Here is a 22,092-nt window from a genome sequence, read left to right as displayed (position 1 = left end):
AAGCAACCTGGAATTAAGGAGAAATTTTCTGACAGTAAGGACAATTAACCAGTGGAACAGCTTGCCACCAGAAGTCGTGGGGGCTCCATCACTGGAGGTTTTGAAGAAGAGACTGGAAAACCACCTGTCTGAAATGGTATAGGGTTTCCTGATTGAGCAGGACTAGAAGATCTTCAAGGCCCCCTTCCAACTCTGTTGTTCTGTTATTGGGTAATTACAGAGTGTGCCGAGCTGTTACCCTCTTTATGCCTGTAAAGGAGGCTGCCAGATCCGTGAAAGTCAGCAGCCTCTACACAAGTGAGCCAAGACAATTGTCTCCCTGGCTGTTCCAACCATCTGGATGTCCAAGATCAAGGACTGTGGTCCTTCCTGCCCAGGACCCATCTCGGATTTTCTGCAGACCAAGAGTCATTCCATCTCTCAGGATTTCATTTCATCCAGGTCACCTTCACCAACTCACTTGTAGGTGAGAAGGAAGAGCAGCAACTCACCCAACTGGTTCTTCAAATCTTCAAGTGATCTCTCTGCAGCATTTGGGGTATATGGTAAAGGATCCAGATATCACAGAAAGCAAAAAATCTGCCCTGCATTGATTTCTGGATGCAAACCGAGAAGATGGTCCAAATCCATTTATGGTATCTGTGGTTGGATCCAGCTCAAAGCTCCTTTCCTGCACTGAGACATTCCCTTTCTGGGCTCCTCGTTGTATCTCCAGAGGCTTCTGGACAGCCCACCAGCAAAAGTGAACCCAGAATCTTTCTTCTCCTGGAGTCTGAAGCGTAGGAAGATCACCATGGTCATTCCAAGCCATCTTGAAAATCTTCTAAGCTGTGGTCTTGCTGAACCAGAGAGTATCAAGATAGGGTGCTGGCATGACATGTCCACCACCAAAGGTCTTCTTGAGCCTGTCCTGTAAATGAGAGGTCCATAGATATGTCCTCCCATGTTTTAGGTGCGCCCCAATATCTCACTGACCCTTTGAGCACCTTCTCCATTGTGTGGACACCAAGACGTGTGTCCTTTCATCCTTCTGGCCCACTTTTCCTGCTATCTCGCCAGCCTCTCTGAGATGCCCCACCCAAGAGCTCATTACAGGAAGCCACCAGCGTCCACTGCCAGCAGCCATCCATCACAACCATGGGGAACTCCTTGGAGGTGTGATGTGGCCGAAAGCGCTGCCCAGTTTTATTGCATCAGGCCCAGGGCCACCCCAGGCGCTGACCATCCTCCTACTTCTCCTCTGGAAAGCCCCGGCCGGGCTGAGCAGGGCCCATGCCAGAAGGCTGCAGGATCCACCGAGGCTGAGGAACCCAAGAGCTGATGCCCAGCAGGTGGAGTGAACTCTCCTGGCACGTCCGCATCACCTGGCCGGTTGGCTGGTCAGTTCTAGTCTGCTGTCTGAGCTGGCAGCTTCCTGGTTTGCATGAGGGGGGGGTGGGGGAACCGGCCGTGACACCTGATTCCTTGTGATTGCGCAAGAGCTGAGAGCCGCTTGCTCACCCGTCTCCTCCCTCCCCTCCCCTCCCCTCCACCCTCCCTTCCCCTCTGCCAGCCACACCTGGGAGAGCTTAAAGCTTGGCCTGAGGCAGGCCGGATCCCACAGCTTCCTTCAGGCACAGCCACCATGACGTCCAGGAGAGGCAGCTGCCCCCTCCTCCTCTTCTCCCTGGTGGGGCTCCTCACGACCTGTGCTCAGGAGCCTGACACGGCTGGACAGAACACCACAGGTGGGTGGAAGGGCCGGCCCTGCCCTGCTTCCCCAGGAGAAAGAAGAAGGAAGCCTCCTTCTCCAGCCACCCCCAGAGCAGGCCGGGCACAGTCCTGTCTCCTCCGGGGATGGGGGTGGGTGGGTTTGGGGGTGGATTCCATGGGGCACCTGGGTGAACAGAGGGCCCTCCCCCACTCCAGCCCCTCTTCTGGGGGCATCTGGGTGGCAGCAGTGGGGGGGATGCCCACCAGCCCTGGCAAGGGAGCCCAGTCGTCAGGTGGCACCCACGGCTCAATCTCTGTCCCGGCCCTTTTCCAGCAGTCGCAGAGAAAGTTGGCACCTGTCCCCAGGCTGAGTTGGAGATGCCCAATGGGAACTGCACAGAGGAGTGCCAGTCTGATGCCCGCTGTGAGGGGAACCAAAAGTGCTGCCGGACAGGATGTGGGACTTCCTGCCAGATCCCAGACGGTATTCGCAGACGGGTCTTGACAGTTCCAGCCGCTCTTCAGCTGGTCAACTTGGGTTACTAAATCAGCCTCCTTCTGGCTTTGCACAAAACGCTGAATCACAAGCTGGCAATTGGCCGGAATTTGTGCGATGCGTTAAGACACACACTCGCTTGCTTGGGAGCACAGACAAACGCCACAGACGTGACTGCAGGGACGTGATCTGGGGAGGAAGTGGAGCCTGGCACTGATCTGGAGGAGGGCATCCAGATCATGCCAACTTAGAAAGCTCATTTAGCATTGTGGGCAGCCTCCATGGGGATGCTGTGGCTCATGGAACCACTTCTCCTCCTGCATTTCTGCCCTTAATGCCATCCCCAAGGTGCTGGGTTTGCTGGCTGCTATCATGGAGTCCAGGAACTGTTGATCTCTTGAATTGGTTGGTCTCCAAGGCCTTCTGGGCAGCGCCTGCTCCCGAAGATCTTGTCCAAAAATTGGCCAACTAGAAGGTCCATGGGGGGAGCCGTCTGCTGGGGGGAAGGGTTCCTGGTGCTTCTCCTGAGCAGCTGGTTCTCAGTGGCTCCGTTGGGCTCTCAAACAGAGAGGATCAAGAGGAACCAGCTGGCTCCCTTAATGATCTTCACCCTTGAAATGGAGATTTGGGATTTGGGGGCCAGGAGGGGTCAAGCGAGACCCCTTGAAGGGATCAGGTTTGTGCTTGGTGGGTATTTGCATTTGATGTGTGGGAGGGGACATTCTCTGTGGCAGGACTCGTTGTGGGTGGCAGAAGTGGCATTCGATAAAAGTGGGGAGGAAACTACCATATTGATAAGTTCTGGGGCTTTCAATAACTAAACTCGCTTTAGTTGTTGTTGTGAGGGGCCCTTGGAGCTCTCTGAGTTGGTGGCTTCCTGGCAGACATTTCATGACCCAACTAGGGAACATCATCAGTGCCGGAAGGGAGGAGGGTTTGGGGAGAGGAGGAGAAGGAGGACTGTGGGGGTCCTTGGTGTTCTCTGAGCTTGGCTGTTTTCTTGCAGAAGTTTCATTCTCCAAACTAGGTAACATCATCAGGGCTTTACTGGTTAGTTGTTGTTATTTAGTTACTTAGTTACAGATCGTCCTCAAAGCACAACGGGAATTGGGACCGGATTGTCCATCGCTAAGCAGTCCGTCGTAAAGCAAAGGCGTGCAAAGGTGCCAGTTGGGAGGGGAATTCCAGAGACACCCCCCCCCAAGCCCCATTCAGCCCCATCGTAACTTCAAGCAATTGCTGAACGAATGATTCTAAATCAAGGACCGTGATGTAGGCATCAGTCTTACAACCATTGTTGGCTGCTTCCCAATCAACATTAAAGGCATTTAGCTCTATCCTGCATGTTTATCCTGCTTTTAGGCCACAATGAGATCTCAGTATTTTCCACCTCTTTACACAAAGGGGCCTTTGCCCTCCAACTCACCAACTGTGGCGGTGGGGAGATGGGCTTGCAGGAGCATCTCCCAGGCAGCTTCAGTAAAGGGGCACGCGGGTGAGGCCAGAGGGCCCTGCCACCCTCGTGTCAATCCCAGGTGGAGGAGCCAGCGTCAGGGAAGAGCGGACAGGCTCCTGCTGGAAATGGCCAGGTTCTGCTGACCACTGGACCCTTCCTCGGGGACAGTGGTTGCGAAAGCTTCATGGTCCTCAGCTGCTGGTCAGATGCCCGATCTGTGCCCGGCTACAGGATACCCTCCCCTTCCATCAGCCAGACTTCCTGGAAAGGGTGAGACGGTGCTGGCTCCTCGCAATTGATTGCCAACTGAAAGGGATCTTGGAAGTCTTCTCGTCCAACCCCCTGCTAAAACAGGAGACCCTGGACCATCCCATATAAATGGATGTCCAGTCTTTTCTTTAAAAACCTCCAGTGATGGAAAGCTCAGAACATCCGAAGGGAAGCCCTTCCACTGATTGATTGTTCTCACTGTCAGGAAATTTGTTCTAGGTTGCTTCTCTCCTTGGATACTTTCCATCCGTTGCTTCTTGTCCTGCCTTCTGGTGCTTTGGAGAACAGCTTGACCCCCTTCCTTCTCTCTGGGGCAGCCCCTCAAATATTGGAAGACTGCTGTCCTGTCCCCCCTAGTCCTTCTCTTCACTAGGCTAGCCAGGCCCAGTTCAGGGGTGGGTTCTACTTACCTTTACTACCGGTTCACAACGGGATCACAGCGATGACGACATCCGGGGTGGTGGGCGGGGCCTCCCACCAGTTTTACTACCAGTTCTTGCGAACCGGTCTGAACCGGTTTGAACCAACCCACCACTGATCCAGTTCCTGCAACTGTCCTTTCTATGTTTTAATCTCCAGGCCTTTAATCAGTGGTGGGATTCAGCCGGTTCTGTCTAGTTCAGGTGAACCGGTAGTGCCGACTGTGGTAGGCCCCGCCCACCCACCCGGATGTAATGCCGCCCTGTTTAGCCACGTTTTGGAGGCAGTGCACATGCATGGGAGGCACATGTGCAAGCAAAGAGCATGGATGGAAGGCCGAGCACGCGTGGAACGTGGCGCTCACATTGGCAAACCGGTAGGGAAGGTAAGTGAATCCCACCTCTGCCTTTAATCCTCTTAGTTGCTCTTCTCTGCACTTTCTCCAAAGTTACAACAGCTGTTTTGTAATGTGGTGACCAAAACTGGATGCAGGATTCCAGGTGTGGCCTTACTAAGGCTTTACAAAGTGGTACTAACACTTCACGTGATCTTGATTCTATGGCTCTGTTTATGCAGTTTAGGATTGTATTGGCTTTTTTGGCTGCTGCCACACACGGCTGGCTCATATTCAAGGGATCTTCCGCAAGGACTCCAAGGTCCCTCTCACGGTTACTGTTTCTGAGCCAGGTCTCGCCTAATCTCTAATTGTACCTTTGGTTTTTCCTGCCCAGGTGTAAAGCCTGGCTTTTCCCCACATTGAATTTCATGTTGTTGGATAGGGCCCACTGATCAAGTCTCTCTCTCTCTCTCTCTCTCTCTCTCTCTCTCTCTCTCTCTCTCTCTCTCTCTCTCTCTCTGTGTGTGTGTGTGTGTGTGTGTGTGAAGCTCTACCTGCAATGAATGCAAAACTCTAAAAACAGGCAGAACTCTGATTGTGTTGTTGCTGCATTTGCTTCCTTGTGTTTTTTGGACCGTGCTCAACAGATTCCCTGATAGATCCCTGTCTGGGATCCTTTGATTTGGGCTCCTATGCTGAGCACAAGGTTGCAAACAGACTCTCCTGGTTTGGTTCACATTCAGGGTATTTTCTGAATCCACTTTGAACTAAATAATAGTCGCAGCCTCGTTTCCCAACTCCCAGAATTCCAGCTTCTCCTCCCCACAGCTTCCCTCTCTGGTCCGTAAGCAACAGCCCACCCTCTTCTCTTCCCCCAGCCTGGAGCTGCTCCTCCACGGGCCTAACTTGGCAATAGGGGTGTGTGTGGATGGATGGATGGCCCAGAAGCTCCTGGCATGCTTTCCCCAAGGTTGGAGGCTCCTCTGGCATTGGGCTAACTCTCCCTTCTTTGCCAAATTGTGAGGCTCTTCCTGGGACACAGTGTGCTTTCTCTGGCAGAGGGAGGAGAGGGCTTCTCCTGGCAGGGAAACCCAGCCTGCCATCCTTCCTTTCCCAGCTGACTCAGAGCTGAGCCTCTGGATTGTCTCCAGATCTGTGTTTTTCCTGGGCGGGTCCCTCCGCTCTGGGTCTGGTTTCACCTGCATTCCTACCATGGGAAGAACAAGGAAGTGGGGGGGGGGACATGGCCGGGGGTGGGTGGGAAGGAGCTTCAGAAGAGCCTGGCAGGACGACGGCAGTGCCAGGACTGGGGTGGGGTGGTCTAAACTGGCAGAGGCTGCTCCCCTGTTCCAGGTACAGCAGGAAGTCCTTGAGTCCTTCTAGGATGTTGGCCAGGAAGAAAACCAGCCACAGTTGGGCTTCTTACTCTGGCGCAGAGGAAGCCACTGTCAGAAGTAAGAAACGGCCCTGAATCACCGGCCTCAAATATGCAGAGAAGACGGGACGACATTCCACCTTCTGCCTTAGCTGAGAAAGCCGCTACGAAGCCATCTACCTGCCTGCCAAGGAGGTGATAAATGGGGGAGGGGGGTTTAAAGCAGGAGGGATGCATTTCCAAAGGATTGGCGGGGTCAGACCAAGGTTCCCTCCCCAGAAGATTGTCCCACCTGGATCACTTTCTGGGTCCTTCGCACAGCAACTGGGGGATGTCAGCCTGTCTCCAGAAGAGGAGGAAAGCTCAGCAAAGATCCCTGGAAGCTTCCAGAAAGAGCAGAGCCACAGCGTGGTCTTCCTCAACCGCTGCATGCCAAGTGGAACCTGCAGCCAGGACACCCGGACAGGAGGGACCTGGGAGCTACCACTTCCAGACTTGATTCTCCGAGTGGGACTGGGAGAAGACACCGAGGTTACTAAGAAACGCAGGTAGAGGAGCAAAGGTGATGAACACGACTCATCCCATGTCAGGTGCAAAGAATCAGGGCCCCAGGTTAAGTTCCAGTGAAGTTGATTTATTGCTCACGACGCGAATCTGGTCATCTAACGGTCAGCACTAAATTGGCGCTCTATAAGGATCAACAGAATTCAAGAAAGATTTTTTTTTATTGCAAAAATTTTACAATTACATTTTCACCCCTTTTCCCCCCCACCACCACCACCCCCAAACTTCCCAACCTCCCTAACCCTCCCTAACCCTCCCCTCCCCCCAGACTTCCCTATAATATACTCATAACTCGTAGAAAAAAAAAAGAAAAAAAACCCTTAATATGACACTTAAGTATAAACTTGAACCCCTCCCTCCCCTGTATAATTTTTCTTTTTACCTCATTACATTAAAATATTTCCAATACATTATTTTCAAGTAAAAGCTATTTGATACTTTCTAGTTTGGTATTTGTTCTGAACATATTCTATCCATCTTTTCCATTCCCATTCATAAGTCTCTTGTGAACAGTCTTTTAAGTATGCTGAAATCTTCGCCATCTCTGCAAAACTGGCCATCTTCAAAGTCCATTCCTCAATAGTGGGCAAAGCTTCATTCTTCCAGTATTTACCTATCAACAATCTTGCTGCTGTTATCATATACAATATCAGTTTTGTTTCTCCCGATGTAAAACCCTTAACTATACCCAATAAAAACAATTGTGGAGAGAATTGAATTTTTTCCTTCAAAACATTCTGCATGACCCACCAGATTTTTATCCAAAAAGCCTTAACTTTCCTACAGGTCCACCAAACATGATAATACGTAGCATCCAAACATTCACATCTCCAACATTTTGGCTGAACATTAGGGTACATACATGACAACTTTTTGGGATCTAAATGCCATCTATAAAACATTTTATAGAAATTTTCCCTCAGATTCTGCGACTGTGTAAATTTAACATTCTGAACCCAAATTTTTTCCCAAGTTTCCAACATCACTGGTTCTTCAAAATTTTGTGCCCACTTAATCATACAGTCTTTAACTAATTCAGTTTCTGAGTCCCTTTCTAGCAAAACATTATAAAGCCTTTTGATATGCATTGGACCTTTCTCTCTTATATGTCTAACCAATTCTTCCTCATGCAACATAATACCAGTTTTTTGGTCCTCTTTCCATCTCAATTGTAATTGATTATATTGTAACCAAGTTAAATTAATCCCTTCGTCCAACAGTGTCTGCAGTGTCTTCAGCTGCCATCTGCCCGCATCTGTAATAAGAACCTCTTTGTATAAACCCCCCCCGAGTGACATTATATTTGTATTCCACAAAGTATGACCAAGATCCAGCCATAGCGGTATTTTATAATCCCATTTGAGTCGGTGCTTCTTCCAAACTCTCATCAAAGAGTCTCTAAGTATATGACTTTTAAATACTTTATCAACTTTGTCATCATAAAATAAGTAAGCATGCCATCCAAATTCAAGATCAAAACTTTCTGCATTCAATATTCCAACCTTTTTACTTCCAAACCAATCACTTGTTAAAGTTAAAGCTGCTGCATCATAATATAGCTGTAGGTTTGGAAGTTTAAGACCTCCTCTTTCTGGAACATCTTGCATAATTTTCAATTTCACTCTCGGCTTCTTCTCGTTCCAGACGAACTTATTCACTCCAGTTTGCCAAACTTTCAATTGTTTATCACTTCAAGAATTCAAGAAAGATTTGACTTGGACCATTTATGGAGTCCAGGCTGGTTCCTCTCTTGACTCCCCACCTGTTTCAGTCTGTCCTTTTCCAACATCCGAAGAACAGCTAACCAAATCCAGCCACTGAGATGGGGAAGGATCCCATGAAGATGTCTCAGCTTGTAAAGAGACGGCTGAGGACTCAGCTGCTTGGGGCAAGTCAACCTCCCACTGTCCTTCTGTAGCTTCTTCTGCGTAGACAGCAAAGTTCCTGAGCATACCAGGAGGTGCTACTTCACGGTCCTTACATCATGCCAGAGCAGTTCTGCCTTTTGACGCCAGGGCTTGTTCGTATTTCTGCAAGCAAAGGACAAGACTTCCCTGATGGCCCTTTGGGAGTCATGGGAAGGTTCAGAAGCTTCAGTCTTCTTCTCAAATGGGGAAGCTTCTTCATGCAGGGGCTGAGATGTTGTCATCAAATTCTCCGGAATTTTTTGGGGAAGGAGGTTCCAGGAGATCCATTTTCTTCCCTCTTGGCAAAAAAAACGATAGCGGACAGGGTGGGGGGCCTGATGAGCAAACAGCAACTCTGTCCTGCTTGAATTAAACCCATTTCTTTCCATCAAGACCCCAACGGCCTTCAAACCCTACTCCAGACGTTGCCAGTACTGCCCTGGGTGTGATGCACTGTTGGGTGTCCTCAGCATCTGTTGATGATTTGGCCCTCCGAACCAAAGACTGACCTCTTCCAGGTTTTCCATGACATGTTAAAATGAATGGGGGAGAGAACCAAAATCGGGGGGGCTTCTAAAGGAGACCCCATTGGGCCAATCTCTCCTCACCCACAACCAGTGATGAAATCCAAATTTTTTTACTACCGGTTCTATGGGCGTGGCTTGGTTGGCATGGGCGTGGCTTGGTGGGCATGGGCATGGCTTGGTGGGCGTGGCTTGGATGGCATGGCAGGAGAAGGATACTGCAAAATCTCCATTCCCACCCCACTCGGGGGCCACCCAGAGGTGACGTTTGCCGGTACTCCGAACTACTCAAAATTTCCACTACTGGTTCTCCAGAACCTGTCAGAACCTGCTGGATTTCACCCCTGCCCACAACCATCAAACGGAAACATCCACAGAAGAGGGAGGGGAACCGCTGTCGCGCAGGGCCCCCAATCCAACAGTGTCCAGAAGGACGCCGTGACCAACAGTACAAAGGCCACCAAGAGGACTTTGACCACAAAGTGTCCAGGAGGACTCCAAGAGCAACATGAGCAACAGTACAAAGGTCACCAAGAGGACGGATCTGCTGCCCCCACCATCAACCGGTGGGAACCACTGTGGTTTCTCTCCTGTATCAAGGCTGACTGACAGGGGTCCAAATAATCTCTGGTCCAGTACGGCCGAATCGGAGAGAGCCGATGGCACCGAGGCAAGAAAGTCTTTTGTATAAGTAAGTCTGCTGAAATGATGGTGAACTTTTTGGGCTCGATGTATCAAATGCCTAACTTGACACACCTATGCCTGTGTACACAGACACACAAGGAAACAATTTTTTACATACAGGTAGTATTTTATTTTCACACTTATGACCGTTGCAGCATCCCCATGGTCACATGATCAAAACTGGCAACTGACTGGTATCTATGACGGTTGCTGTGTCCCAGGGGGGGTCATGTGATCCCCTTTGGCAACCCTCTGGCGAGCAAAGTCAAGGGGGAAGCCAGACTCACTTAACAACGGTGTTACTAACTGAACAAGTGCAATGATTCCCTTAAAAACCATGGCAAGAAAGCTTGCAACATGGGGAAAATTTCACTTAACAAATGTCTCGCTTAGCAGCAGAAATTTTGGGCTCAGTTGCGGTCGTAAGCCGAGGGCTACCTGTATTTGTTTATTTTTTTAAAAAAAACATGCAGGCCTATTGTGTATGTGAGCCTCGGGATCCGCTGTGTGCCACTTCCCTTCAGGCGCTGTTATTTATGGGAAAGATCCCTGCAGCCCATACAAGCCCACCCTGGGTAGATCGGGGCCTACCCCCCTGGAGCGGCTTCTGAAGCAGCTTTTCTATGGCAGCTGCAAGCCTTAAAACTGCATAAGAGGCTAGAGATGATCACGTTTCGCTTGCCGATCAAAGGTGAGCCGCTGCAGAGCCCACGGAGAGCATGGCACGCTCTCTCTCTCTCTCCAGTGACTTCGGGTGGGCCGGAGGCCATGCAAGAGCACTCCGCCTTCTCCAGCGGCCTCCGCGGCCTCCGAAAACCACACGAGAACAGGGCATGCTTTCAAGGACAGTTGTGGGTGTCATGAATGTTAGTGTGTCACCCAAAATGTTGTGGCGTGTTACCTGGGACACACGTATGCCAGAATTCGCTTTCTCTAGTCTAGTGCATCAGCCGTGTCCCTTCCTGAGATGGGACAACTAGCCGTGGCCGTCCCACCGTGGCCAACCCAGTGTGGCAATCTCACCGTGGCCATCTCGACATGGCCAGCTCCCCACAGGACAACTTGCTGTGGGACAATTCCACGTGGAATAACTCAACACAATAAATGCTCGAGAAATAGAAATAATATAGAAGAAACGGGGTGGAAAACATTTATCGCATTGAGTTATCCCAAATGGATTTTATTTATTTATTTTATTTATTTATTTTGTCGAGTACGTATTAGATAATATGTGTAAGCATAAGCATGAATTGAATACGTAAAATGAATACAATTAAAGGGAAAATTAGGACAGGGACGGAAGGCACCCTGGTGCGCTTATGCACGCTCCCTTTATGGACCTCTTAGGAATGGGGTGAGGTCAACGGTAGCCAGTCTAAGGTTAAAGTTTTTTTTGTGGGGGGGGGTTGGGATGACTAAAGGCCAGTCAAGTGAAGCAGTGGGAGTGGAGAAAGAACAAAGGAACCCATAACTGCCTCCTGAGCTGGCCAGATTTGGTGACCCTTCTCCAGCCCTTAAGGTCAGCTGCTCTTGTTTCTGCCTCCTGAAACTTATTTGGAGTTTTGCAACGAGCAGCTGTTTGCAGGGCAGTCTGAGGGTGCCGGCACCTGCTTGTTCCGGGTGTGCCGTGTTGGTGGCCGGTGCCTGTCCAGCTGAACCTGAACAAGGTTTGAAAGCCCTGCGTGGCTCAGAGCCAGCTATTCAAGGGGCGCTCGCCCTTCCCCCAATCTGGATGCTCTCCGGAGTTGCAGACGAGACCTGGAATTTCTGCTGCAGAGGCTGAAGTAGGCTGGGCTGCCTTCTTGCCAGAATAGTTAGAAATCACCAAGTTGCTCCCAGCTTCACTTCTAAACAAATCGTTGTCGTTTTTGTGGGCTGTTTAAGGCACGGTATGCCCAATGCCCAGACTGGGCCAGACTGCATGATTTCTCAGCCTCTGGAGCACACAACAAAAGAGCAGCTGCAGAGAGCGGGTGTGAATGAGCGGGGTCAGACCCCAAATATGCTCCTCACAGTGTCAAAATATGGGTGGGGGCACCTACACATCCCTCTTGATTCTTCTGCTCCTGCAGCTCCTGCCTGCTTTGTGAAGATGCTCCTGGCTCTTCCCGGCTGGGACTTTGAAGAACTCTCCAGGACAGCCGTCACCAACTGGTGGTCCGTGGATCACTGGTGGTCCATGAGAAAATGTTGGTGGTCCACAGAAAAATTATTTGCATTTTTTATATTGCACTAAATCAGGGGTCCTCAAACTACGGCCCCTGGGTCCATGTGTGCAATGGACATTTGTGTTGCTGCAGAGAGTCTCCCCCTTCAGGGTCTTTTTGTGTGGGTCAGAGGAACGGGAACAGAAATTCCGACTTGGAGTCTGCTTCGGCCTCCTGGTGGGGGGCTTTGGGCAAAGGTTGGAGGGAAGCGCTGCTGGTGTCGAAGAGTCGGAGGGCATCGTGGTCTGGAACTGGCTGACCATCTCAGCCCGCTGAGCCTCCAGGCACCAGTTACCTGGCCTTGCACTCCCACAGGTCTTTCCTCTGCTTCGAAAGCCTATGCTCCTAGTCCTCAGTGAGGTGCTTCTGCTGAGCTTCCTTCTCGGTCAGATCCAATTTGAGCTGAGCAGCTGTTTTGCCAACTCTTTCTTGTGGTGGCTGCTTAGCTCCAACAACTGCTTCCTGTTGGGGCCCTAAGGAGCCCAGGCGGGGAGGCGAGGAGTGGCTGGGAGGGGAGGGGTGAGTAGAGGCTGGCGGGGTGCCTCTTGACGTGAGTGACATTGAGTTGGCCATGCCCACCCAGTCATATGACCACCTAGCCACACCCACCCAGCCAGTCATTAGGCAGATCATATTAGTGGTCTGCCGGATTTAAAATTATGAATTTAGTGGTCCCTGAGGTTCAAAAGTGACCCCTGCTCCACGGCTTCTCTTGAAACAGTGGGTTCAAGACCCCCAAGCCGTGCCCACCAGCAGCAAAGCCCCCCTGGAGCAGGGCCAACAGATCCTCCCCAGGACTTTTGCAGGCTTCCTCTGATTTCTGTGATGCCCCCTCCCACCAAGGACTTCCCAGCTCACTCTTTGCTCTTCTCTCCTTGCAGGGAAAGCCGGGTCCTGCCCAAATGTGGACTTGCCCATCCCACCTCTGGGTCTTTGCAGAAGCACGTGTAAAACGGATTCAAGCTGTCCAAACGACGAGAAGTGCTGCAAAAATGGCTGCGGGCATATGACTTGCTCACAGCCCAGGCCCTGAGGTGAGCAACTTTGGTTCATGGGACACGCATGGAAAGGGGATGTCTTGGGGTGCAAAGGACCCCCTTGCCAGAGAGCAGAGAGGACCCCTCCCTGGGAGTCTATGCCCTGGTCCAGCAGAAGCCCCCCCCCCCGACAAGGTGCTCTGGAGGGACACCAACCCAGAGCCTGGACCCACAAGCAAAGTGCGGGATGGGGTGCAGAGAGAAGCAAAGCCCCTCAAGGGGAAAGAGGTCCAGGAAAGGAGAGAGCCGATGTGGAGAAAAGAAGGATTAGGAGTGACAGGATAGAAGTCTTCTCGTATTTGAGAGGCTGCCACAAAGAGGAGGGGGTCGACTTATTCTCCAAAGCCTCTGAAGGCAGGACAAGAAAAAAGAGTCTCAGAATTAATAGGGTTGGAAGGGACCTTGGAGGTCTGCTAGTCCAGCCCCCTTCTGGAGCAGGAGACCCTATACCATTACAGGACTATCCAGTCTCTTCTTAAAAACCTCCAGTGATAGAGCGCCCAAGACTTCTGGAGGTAAGTTCTTCCACTGATTAATTGTTCTCACTGTTAGGAAGTTTCTCCTTAGTCCCAGGTTGCTTCTTTCTTTGATTAGTTTCCATCCGTTGTTTCTTGTCCTGCCTTCAGGGGCTTTGGAAAATAAATTGACCCCCCTCATCTCTGTGGCAGACCCTCAAATACTGGAAGGCTGCTATCTTGTCTCCCCTAACCCTTCTTCTCTCTAGATTGGCCACACCCAGTTCCTGCAACCGTTCTTCATGTGTTTTAGCCTCCAGTCCTCTAATCATCTTTGTTGCTCTCCTCTGCCCTTTTTCCAGAGTCTCAACATCTTTTTTTATAATATGGTGGTGGCCAAAACTGGATGCGATATTCCAGGTGTGGCCTTACCAAGGCCTTATTTTTTTTTTTGAATTTTTTTTTAAATTTTTAAACAAAACATAAAACATAAATCTATCATCCATTACAATTGCAAACAGTGTGTTGGTCAGTTACAAATCTTTTGTGCATCATCCCCGTATTCATAATTTACTAAGTATCTCATTTCTCATATTATCAAATTAATAAGTTTCCTCATTTGTCATTTATTTAACTATGGCTTTATCGTTTCATAAAAATTATTTTCAAATATTATATTATAACATTCATTTCATATTTCATATTTCATTTCCATGTTTTATTATCTAGCCATTGATAAAATAAATCCCATATCTTATAATATTGTTTGTCTTCTTGTTCTCTAATTTCAAATGTCAATTTACTCATTTCAGCACATTCCATGATTTTTTTTAATAACTTTGTCTTTTGTTGGTATTTCCTCATTTTTCCAATCAATAACCCTAACCCTAACCCTAACCAAGGCCTTATTTCTCCTTTGTTCTGCAGGTACAGCTCAGGCTGGGGAACCCGATGCATTCACAGGACTGGACTCTAAAGAAAGGATCGTGACACCCTTGGCCTCCTTCCTGCCCAAGCCTAGCCAACCCTCTATGCTGGAGACCCTCCACCCCTCCCCTCTTTTTCAGTAAAGCTCTCGTTTCACACAGCAGCCTCTGGATCTTCTGGTTTTATGCCAATTGCTTGGCCAACCTTCCCTTTGGCAGCAGGGCCCCCTTCTCTACTTAGCTCTGGCCAGGGAGGGAGGGAGGGGGGAAAAAGTGGGATCCTTCCCTGATATTAAGCAACCAGAGCCACTCATGGATAGTTGATAGTCAGCAACTCTATTGACTTCTGCCTAAGTTACAAGAATCTCCTCGGACTGCCTGCCTGCCATTGGAACTCAGGGAGGCTCAAATGATGCCTCTTGTGGCTGCACAAGGACTCCAAGCTAGATCCCCACTTGACCCCTCCTTCCAGCCTGGCTAGCAGTTCCTCAACACTGGCCATCTCTTCCACCCACCACTTCTCTTTTGAAACTGAAGGTTGTGGTCCAAAACATCTCCAATTTAAGAGGAAAAGGTCAATCCAGCTGTTTGATGGATCCCTCTGGTTGATTCAGAGAGCCTCCAGGTGTGATGGAAACAAAGGTGGCAGGTGATAAGGAAGGGCAAGCAGAGGTTACGGATGCCCTGCCATGCCCTGATAGCAGAACTGCCTCTCTAAATCTCTTCATCCTTAGGTAGTGGGGATCTGCCCACCTAGCAGTTTGAAAGCATGCAAACGTGAGTAGATAAATAGGTACCCCTTGGGTGCGAAGGGAACAGCGTTCCATTTGCCTTTGGCATAAAGTCATGCTGGCCATATGATCACGGAAGTGTCTTTGGGCAACGCTGGCTTCTTGGCCAAGAAACAGAGATGAGCATCATCCCCAGAGTTGGACACGACTGGACAGGGAAACCTTTCCCTTTATGTTTTTTCTCTAGTCTTGTACGTCACCCAGACTTGGAAGTCCAATACTTTAAACAACTGCATCAAAATCCAGCCAAGAATGGTTGGAGGGCACTAGAAGATGCTGTTTCTAGTGGACATCCTGCTAAAATTTTCTTTTACGACTACAAAAAAAAAACCTCTGAGTGTTCTCTTTTCATGCACCACCAGGGGGCAGCACATGACCGGTTTTCTCTCTCCTTGAGACTCATCTGACATAGGCAGCCAAATGTTAGATTTAAATCCTTGCCTGGGAACTCCGCGCGTGGGCACTCACACTTTTTTAAAAAATATATAATTTTATTAAACTTATCAAAGTATAAAATACACATGGAAATGGAAATGTGCAGGTCCCTTTGTTTTAGGGAGCTTCCCGTAAAGACCGGCTTGGTGGCTCTGATCCAGTGGGGGCTGAGCTGGTGGGAGCTGGTGTGCAAATGGGCGTGAAGTGGAATTCCCTGCCAGCCGAGTGTGCAAGAAACCCCAAAGGAGAAGGACGTCCACTGTGGCTGGGTGAAGAAGAGAAAGGGGGGATGGCCGGGCGGTGGGAGATAGATGGAGGAGGAGGCGTGGGAATCTGCTTTGCGGAGACCCTCGGCTGCTCTATTCCAGGAGGGGGCGCTGCAGTCGTTAGTTGGACTCTGGGAAAGGTTGAAGGTTCCCCAGTGACTGAGTTCTTTTCGTCCCTGCACTTTTAAGTGGAAACTGATGAATGGAGAGAGGAAGTGGATGCTTTTCTCTTGGCTGAGAGATTCATCACTCCGTGCTGAGGTAATGAAATTATTGGTGACTTATGAACAGGAGCCTGCAAAGATTTTGCATGGACAGCTATAACAACATATGTTTAAACTGGACAAATATCTACATGCATAAGAAGCCCTCATACACCTAATATTTTTCCTGCCATTCTGTTTTCCTGATTTTTTTCCTGCTGCTTCTCTCTTTTCTTGTTCATTAAACAAAGGCAGAAAACTTTCTCTGAGTTGGCCTTCATTGTCTCCAGCCAGACCATCCTTGGGGAGCCATGGCAAGACAGCAGAGTCTCCATTTCTATCCCAGACTTACTCTGGAGTAAACCCTTTGTGGGGACTGAGTTTCAGGGATTTCTGCTCCCCTTGACACGCTCTTTCTGGAAAGCCACATTGGGGAAGGATGTGCTGCCCCTCAGCCCCTCTTCCTCTGTCATGGGTGGGGGGGGGGACACAGATCAAAGTGGGGAGGGGAAACCCCCAAAGAGGCAGAAGGAGAGACCTGAGACCAAGAGGGCAGCTAGAGCCAATGCTTTATTGCAGAAGAGAAGGAATGAGCCCAGGGTGGGATTGGGGGAGGGTCTCCAGGTGGTCCAGGACAGAAGAAGGGTCTTGGGGTCAACTTGGTGTACTGGGCACAATTCGGAAAAGCGAAGCTCCAATGCCGAGAAGCCCAGTCTCCACTCGGAGGGTCCTGTGAAAAGAAAGAGAGCCAGGCGTGTGGTTTTAGTCCACGGCTGTCTTCTGCACGGCCCAAGGACTGATTGGACCTCTAGACCAGCCCTGGACCTTCTCTCTCAACAAGGGAGATTTCCAAAGGTGGCTCCTTGGAGCACATGCAATGGTGCAATAATCCAATGAGGACCATCACTAATTGGGATAGAGACCCTCCCTGGGACTCAGAAATTAGAGTCTCAGGCTGGCTCAACTAATCAACCCTGGGTTTCCGTATCTGCAGGGCTCCCTCCCCCTGACAGTATCTGCCCATGATCCCACCAGGGCACGCTCCGGGCCCCTTCCTTTAAAGGTTGCCACTTTGCAGGTCCTCAGAAGCATGCCTTTTCCATTGCAGACCCTACTCTATGGAGCACACTCCCACCCCCACCCCCACAAGAACCAACAGCCGCCCCCCCCCCTCCACACACACACAGTTTTTAACATTCCGGGTGTTAAGAGCCCTTAACATCTCACTCTTCCCCAAAGCATTGGGGGGGGCTCAGAGAGAATGTGGGGGTGACATCAGAGAAGTGGGATGGTGGCACCAAGTTCTTCTGGCATCTCTGCCTGTCTATCAACTAATCTATCTATCTATCTATCTATCTATCTATCTATCTATCTATCATCTATCATCTATCTATCATCTATCATCTATCATCTATCTATCATCTATCTACTGTATCTATCATCTATCTATCTATCTATCTATCTATCTACTGTATCTATCTACCTATCTATCATCTATCTACTGTATCTATCTATCTATCCATCCATATCTATCTATCTATCTATCTATCTATCTATCTATCCATCTATCCATCTATCCATCCATCCATCCATCCATCCATATCTGTCTGTCTGTCTGTCTGTCTGTCTGTCTGTCTACTGTATCTATCTATCTACCTATCTGGCCCCCAATCTTCCTAAACCAGAATCGGATCCCCTCTTGAGGCTCAGCTAAGAGAGAACTTCCCCCTCCCCCCCCCACCCTCTCTGTCCATCCTTCTGAGGTGGGACTGGCCTCCTCTGGCTGGTCTCTCATGGCTGGAGAAGTCCTGGATGGTCTCCTTTCCTCACCATTGTACTTGGGTCTTGGCTCATCCAAGGACAGACTCAAGAAGGACAGAAGCTTCCAGAGAGATTCCAGAGAGATCCACTTGGATCCAGTCCATTCTGGGATCTACAAAGCTCTGCCGAGTGCTATACAACTCAATGCTCTTACCTTAGACAGGATTCATGCACCGAACGCTACAAGCATAATTGCAACACTTCTGATTGCCATCACATTCCCAGTCACTTTTACACTTCACGTCACAAGTAGAGAACAGGCCTTCAGGTGCTCGGGGACATGTGCCACGCTTCCCAGATAGAACTAAATAGAACAGCCCAGTAATTAGTGGTTTCTTTTGTTTTATGCTGGGTTATTATGCTGAACAAATCAAACAAACAAGTATTCAAGCATCAGTACATAAATGTTTCTCTTTTAGTGTTGCATAATGATTCTTTTAGCCAGGCTGAATAATCCACAATCCTTAAATTCTTGGTAAATTCCAAGAATTAGAGCCAAAGTAGAGCCAAGAAGAGCAGGGAAGCTCTTGGACAGGCAGGGACTTATCCAGAGGCATCTCAACCGTCCCCTTCAAGTTGGCTCCCAAAGTAACAGTTGTAGGAATTATTGTATAAATAAATAAAAGAGCAAACTAACCAATCAATGCCTGCTCCTCTCTCCAAAAAGAATGGGGACTCTAACCAGTCCTTACTGAACATTTTTTGAGGTTCCAGTGTATGTAAAAATAAATTAAATTAAATATATTAATCTCAATTTAACATCATGGGAGATTAAGATTATGGCCGTGGATAATTTCTATGAATCTTGCCCCAAATGTGCTTTTTCAAGAGGCAACTGGACTTTATTTTTCCTTGAAGATGTTCTGCTTCTCATCCAAGAAGCTTCTTCGGTTCAGGACTTCAGTGCTTTTGATAAAGCACCTTTGGGACAATCATGACCTGGACGATGGAGAACCTTCCTAGACATACTTTTATGAATCCTGTTACAAGACTGGGTGTAGGGAGAAGTGGATGGCAAACAATGGCCAAATTTTGATCCTAAAGAAGGTCAGAGAAGGAAGTCCATTCTGAGGTCAAAGAAGGACAAGAGGAAAGGGGTGTCAGTGCAGCAGGTCACTTTTGATGCAGCAAAGGACAAGTTGGGCTGATGTGCAAGCGATTGTGGTGGAAAGCAACTTGTAGAAGCTAGAAAGGGAGCTGACCCTGAGGCTGGTTGGGAGACTCCCACTTCATTCATAGGCCTATCATTTATTGGGCACTTCTGTGCATCTCCTGGCCAGTTGGTCAGTGGTGCAAGTGAGGATGAGCATAGGTGTTTTGTGATGCTTCACCCATAAAGTCTAGATGACCAGAGACCCACTGGAGGCTGGACTTCCTCCTGCAGCTACCATCCCTCCCTAAGATGCAAAAGCTCAACTCTATCACAAGGTATCTGGGCAGAAACACCACGATTTAGGAACGGGGAGGGAGAAATTGGGGACACCAGTGGGGTTTCCTTTACTGCTTCCTATAGAACAGTGTTTCTCAACCTTGGAAGCTTGAAGATGGGTGGACTTCAACTCCCAGAATCCCCCAGCCAGCGCTGCTGGCTGGGGGATTCTGGGAGTTAAAGTCCACCCATCTTCAAGCTACCTGCACAAATGGTACCTGGGGGGAGGTGCCTGCGGGGAGGAGCTGTTCTCCTGGGAACAGCTGGGCTGTACTTCCCAAGAACTGGAAAAAGTGGGGCCAGAGCACTTGAAAGGAACTGCCCAGGATTGGGAGCAGAAGTAGGTGGGCCTTGGCCCAGGTGGGAACCCCAATAATGAGCACCATCTAATACGGAGGAATTGGCTGAAGGGCAGAACCTGAGGGCAAATGGCCTTGCTTGGTAAATACCAGTCATATTCAAAAGGGTCAAAGGATAATTTTAGCAAACGAAGAGAAGATACATTGAGGGCTCCTTGGTGGTCTCTGAGCTTGGTGCTTTTATTACCCAAACTAGGTAATATCAATAGTGCTTGTTATCAGATATATATTGATGGTCGTGCTCATTTGGTTCTATGAGGAAGTTATTTGGTCAATACAGCTTCAGATTCAAAAGGTTGTTTTATTATTGACAAATATATACATGCATACGATAATGGACAGGGTGTCCTGTTGCATTTTTACCCTAACTGTATGACTCAGATGTTGAGAGGAGAGAGAAGTTCACGTGTTGTCTTGCTGAGAGATAGATGAGAGAGAGAGAAAAAAGGGGAAGATATCCAAGTGGTTTCGAGGTAAGAGTCCAATAAGAGAGTTCATTGGCTGATATAGTCACGTGTGATGTCTGTAAAGACTTAACCCCTTCTAGTCTCTGGTGCATCATATGCAGGCAATATCTGACACTTGTGACGTTCTAGCACTGATGATATTACCTAGTTTGGGTAATAAAACGTCTGCAAGAAAACCATCAACCACAGAGAATGCCAGGGACTCCACAGTCCTCCTCCACTTCCTTCTAGCATTGATGATGTTCCCTAGTTGGGTAATGAAATGTCTGCAAGAAAACTACCACTACAGAGAGTACCAGGGAACCCACAGTCCTCCTCCTCCTCCTCCTCCTCCTCCTCCTCCTCCTCCTCCTCCTCCTCCTCCTCCTCCTCCTCCTCCTCCTCCTCCTCCTCCTCCTCCTCCTCCTCTCCATAAACCCCACTTCTTTCTAGCATTGATGATGTTCCCTAGTTGGGTCATGAAACGTCTGCAAGAAAACTACCAAACTCAGAGAGAATCAGGGTCTCTTCACTCTCCCTCCTCTTCCTCTTCCTTCTCCTCTTCCACCACTCTGCAAACCCCCCTCCCTTTCCAGCACTGATGATATTACCTAGTTGGGTCATGAAACATCTGGAAGAAAACAAGCAAGTGCAGAGAGCACCCTCATTTCAACCCTGAGCTACAAATATTCTCCTTTATTAGAAGATACTTTCATTGGCTTCCCAGATGGCCAGACGTAATGTCCGTTGTGGTCCCTTCCATCTTCCTCAGTCTCTGACTTGTTCCAAGGGAAGAGGGGAGATGGACCATGTGGATATGAAGCGCACACAATGAAGCAAGAATTTGGAGACCCCCCACCTTACCCTTTTGTCCCGTTGAAGGGGGTGTCTCAGCCAGGAGGAGGAGGAGACCCAGAAGGAGGAGAACGTGCGTAGCTTTCATGGTGCCCAGAATGCCAGGTTGGGCTGGGCAGATGGACCTTTAAGTCCTGCTTTGAGGAAGTGAGAAGTGAGAAGGGCCCTTGTGGGAACAAGGGGAACTGGAAAGGTGTCACAATCACTTTCTCAACAAAACAGACAGGTGGCCTTTCCTTTGTCAGGTGAGCCAGGCAGGTGAGGAAGACAAACCTACGTCTTTATCAATGAAAGGTCCCTCGTGCTTACAATAAGGCTTTGTGTGGGCAGAGATGGGGAGCCCTGGGGCTGTTCTGTTGCTCCTTCCTGGATCCTGAGTTACAATCTATGTTTGCACGCGGGGATTACCTGAGAAGGTCACGCAGCTCCCCTGTCAAAGCCACAGTTGGGACTCCGGAGGTTCCGTTTATTTCTTTACGGTATTACAGTCCCTCTCTGTGAGATATTACAGTATCTCACAGAGCGGGGCTCCTCCAGGTTCCGTCGGCCAAACAATGCCGACTGGCGGCCCCCAGGGGGAGAGCCTTCTCTGTGGGGGCACCTACCATCTGGAACGAGCTCCCCCCGGAGATACGGAGGATCCCGGATCTATGCACCTTCTGCCGCGCTCTCAAGACCTTTTTATTTCACCAGGCTGCTCTGGCCTAACCTCTCCCATTCTCTTTCTAATGTAAATTTTAATGTAAATTTTAATTCGTTCTTAACCTGGGGTTTTAAATTTGTCTTGGGCTAAACTGATTTAATTTGATTTTACTTCTGTTCTTAATTTTTGTATTTTACGTGTTTTATTCTGTGCCTGTTCACCACCCTGAGTCCTTCGGGAGTAGGGCGGTATACAAATTAAATAAAATGAAATGAAAATGAAATTAAATAAAAGTCTTGCAATGTTAAGGACGGAGTTGGGTAGGGATCCCCACACAAACAGTGACCCATTTCAGGGGTGGGGGGACAAATCAGAGCTCTCAAGCTGACCCCAAAGTGTTCCAATATTTGGGGGGCTGCCCCAAAAAAGGAGGGGGGTCAAGCTATTCTCCAAAGCACCAAGGCAAGAATCAAAGGATGGAAACCAATCAAGGA

At 49.2% G+C, this 22,092-nt stretch overlaps 1 protein-coding gene and 1 long non-coding RNA gene across 2 annotated transcripts; one reads left to right on the top strand and one right to left on the bottom strand.

The window, feature by feature from the left end:
• Positions 1 to 1,562: 1,562 nt before the first annotated feature.
• Positions 1,563 to 14,514, top strand: LOC117669580 (waprin-Phi1). Its single transcript, XM_060694293.2, has 4 exons — positions 1,563 to 1,727; positions 2,027 to 2,176; positions 12,814 to 12,966; positions 14,352 to 14,514. Exons 1-3 carry the CDS (start codon positions 1,625 to 1,627, stop codon positions 12,963 to 12,965), a joined length of 405 nt encoding a protein of 134 aa, XP_060550276.2. The 5' UTR covers positions 1,563 to 1,624; the 3' UTR covers position 12,966; positions 14,352 to 14,514.
• Positions 14,515 to 16,597: 2,083 nt separating this feature from the next.
• On the bottom strand, positions 16,598 to 21,118 carry LOC117669621 (uncharacterized). The gene is made up of 3 exons (XR_004592488.1): positions 20,965 to 21,118; positions 18,021 to 18,170; positions 16,598 to 16,775 (listed from the first exon to the last, which is right to left on the bottom strand). It is a non-coding gene; the product is annotated as an uncharacterized LOC117669621 (long non-coding RNA).
• Positions 21,119 to 22,092: the final 974 nt, after the last annotated feature.

The sequence above is a fragment of the Pantherophis guttatus genome, chromosome 3, assembly GCF_059756535.1.
Source record: "Pantherophis guttatus breed Tessera chromosome 3, ASM5975653v1, whole genome shotgun sequence".
Classification (NCBI taxonomy): Eukaryota; Metazoa; Chordata; class Lepidosauria; order Squamata; family Colubridae; genus Pantherophis; species Pantherophis guttatus.
Note: the sequence above shows the minus strand (reverse complement) of the source record. Positions and strands in the feature narration are given on the sequence as shown.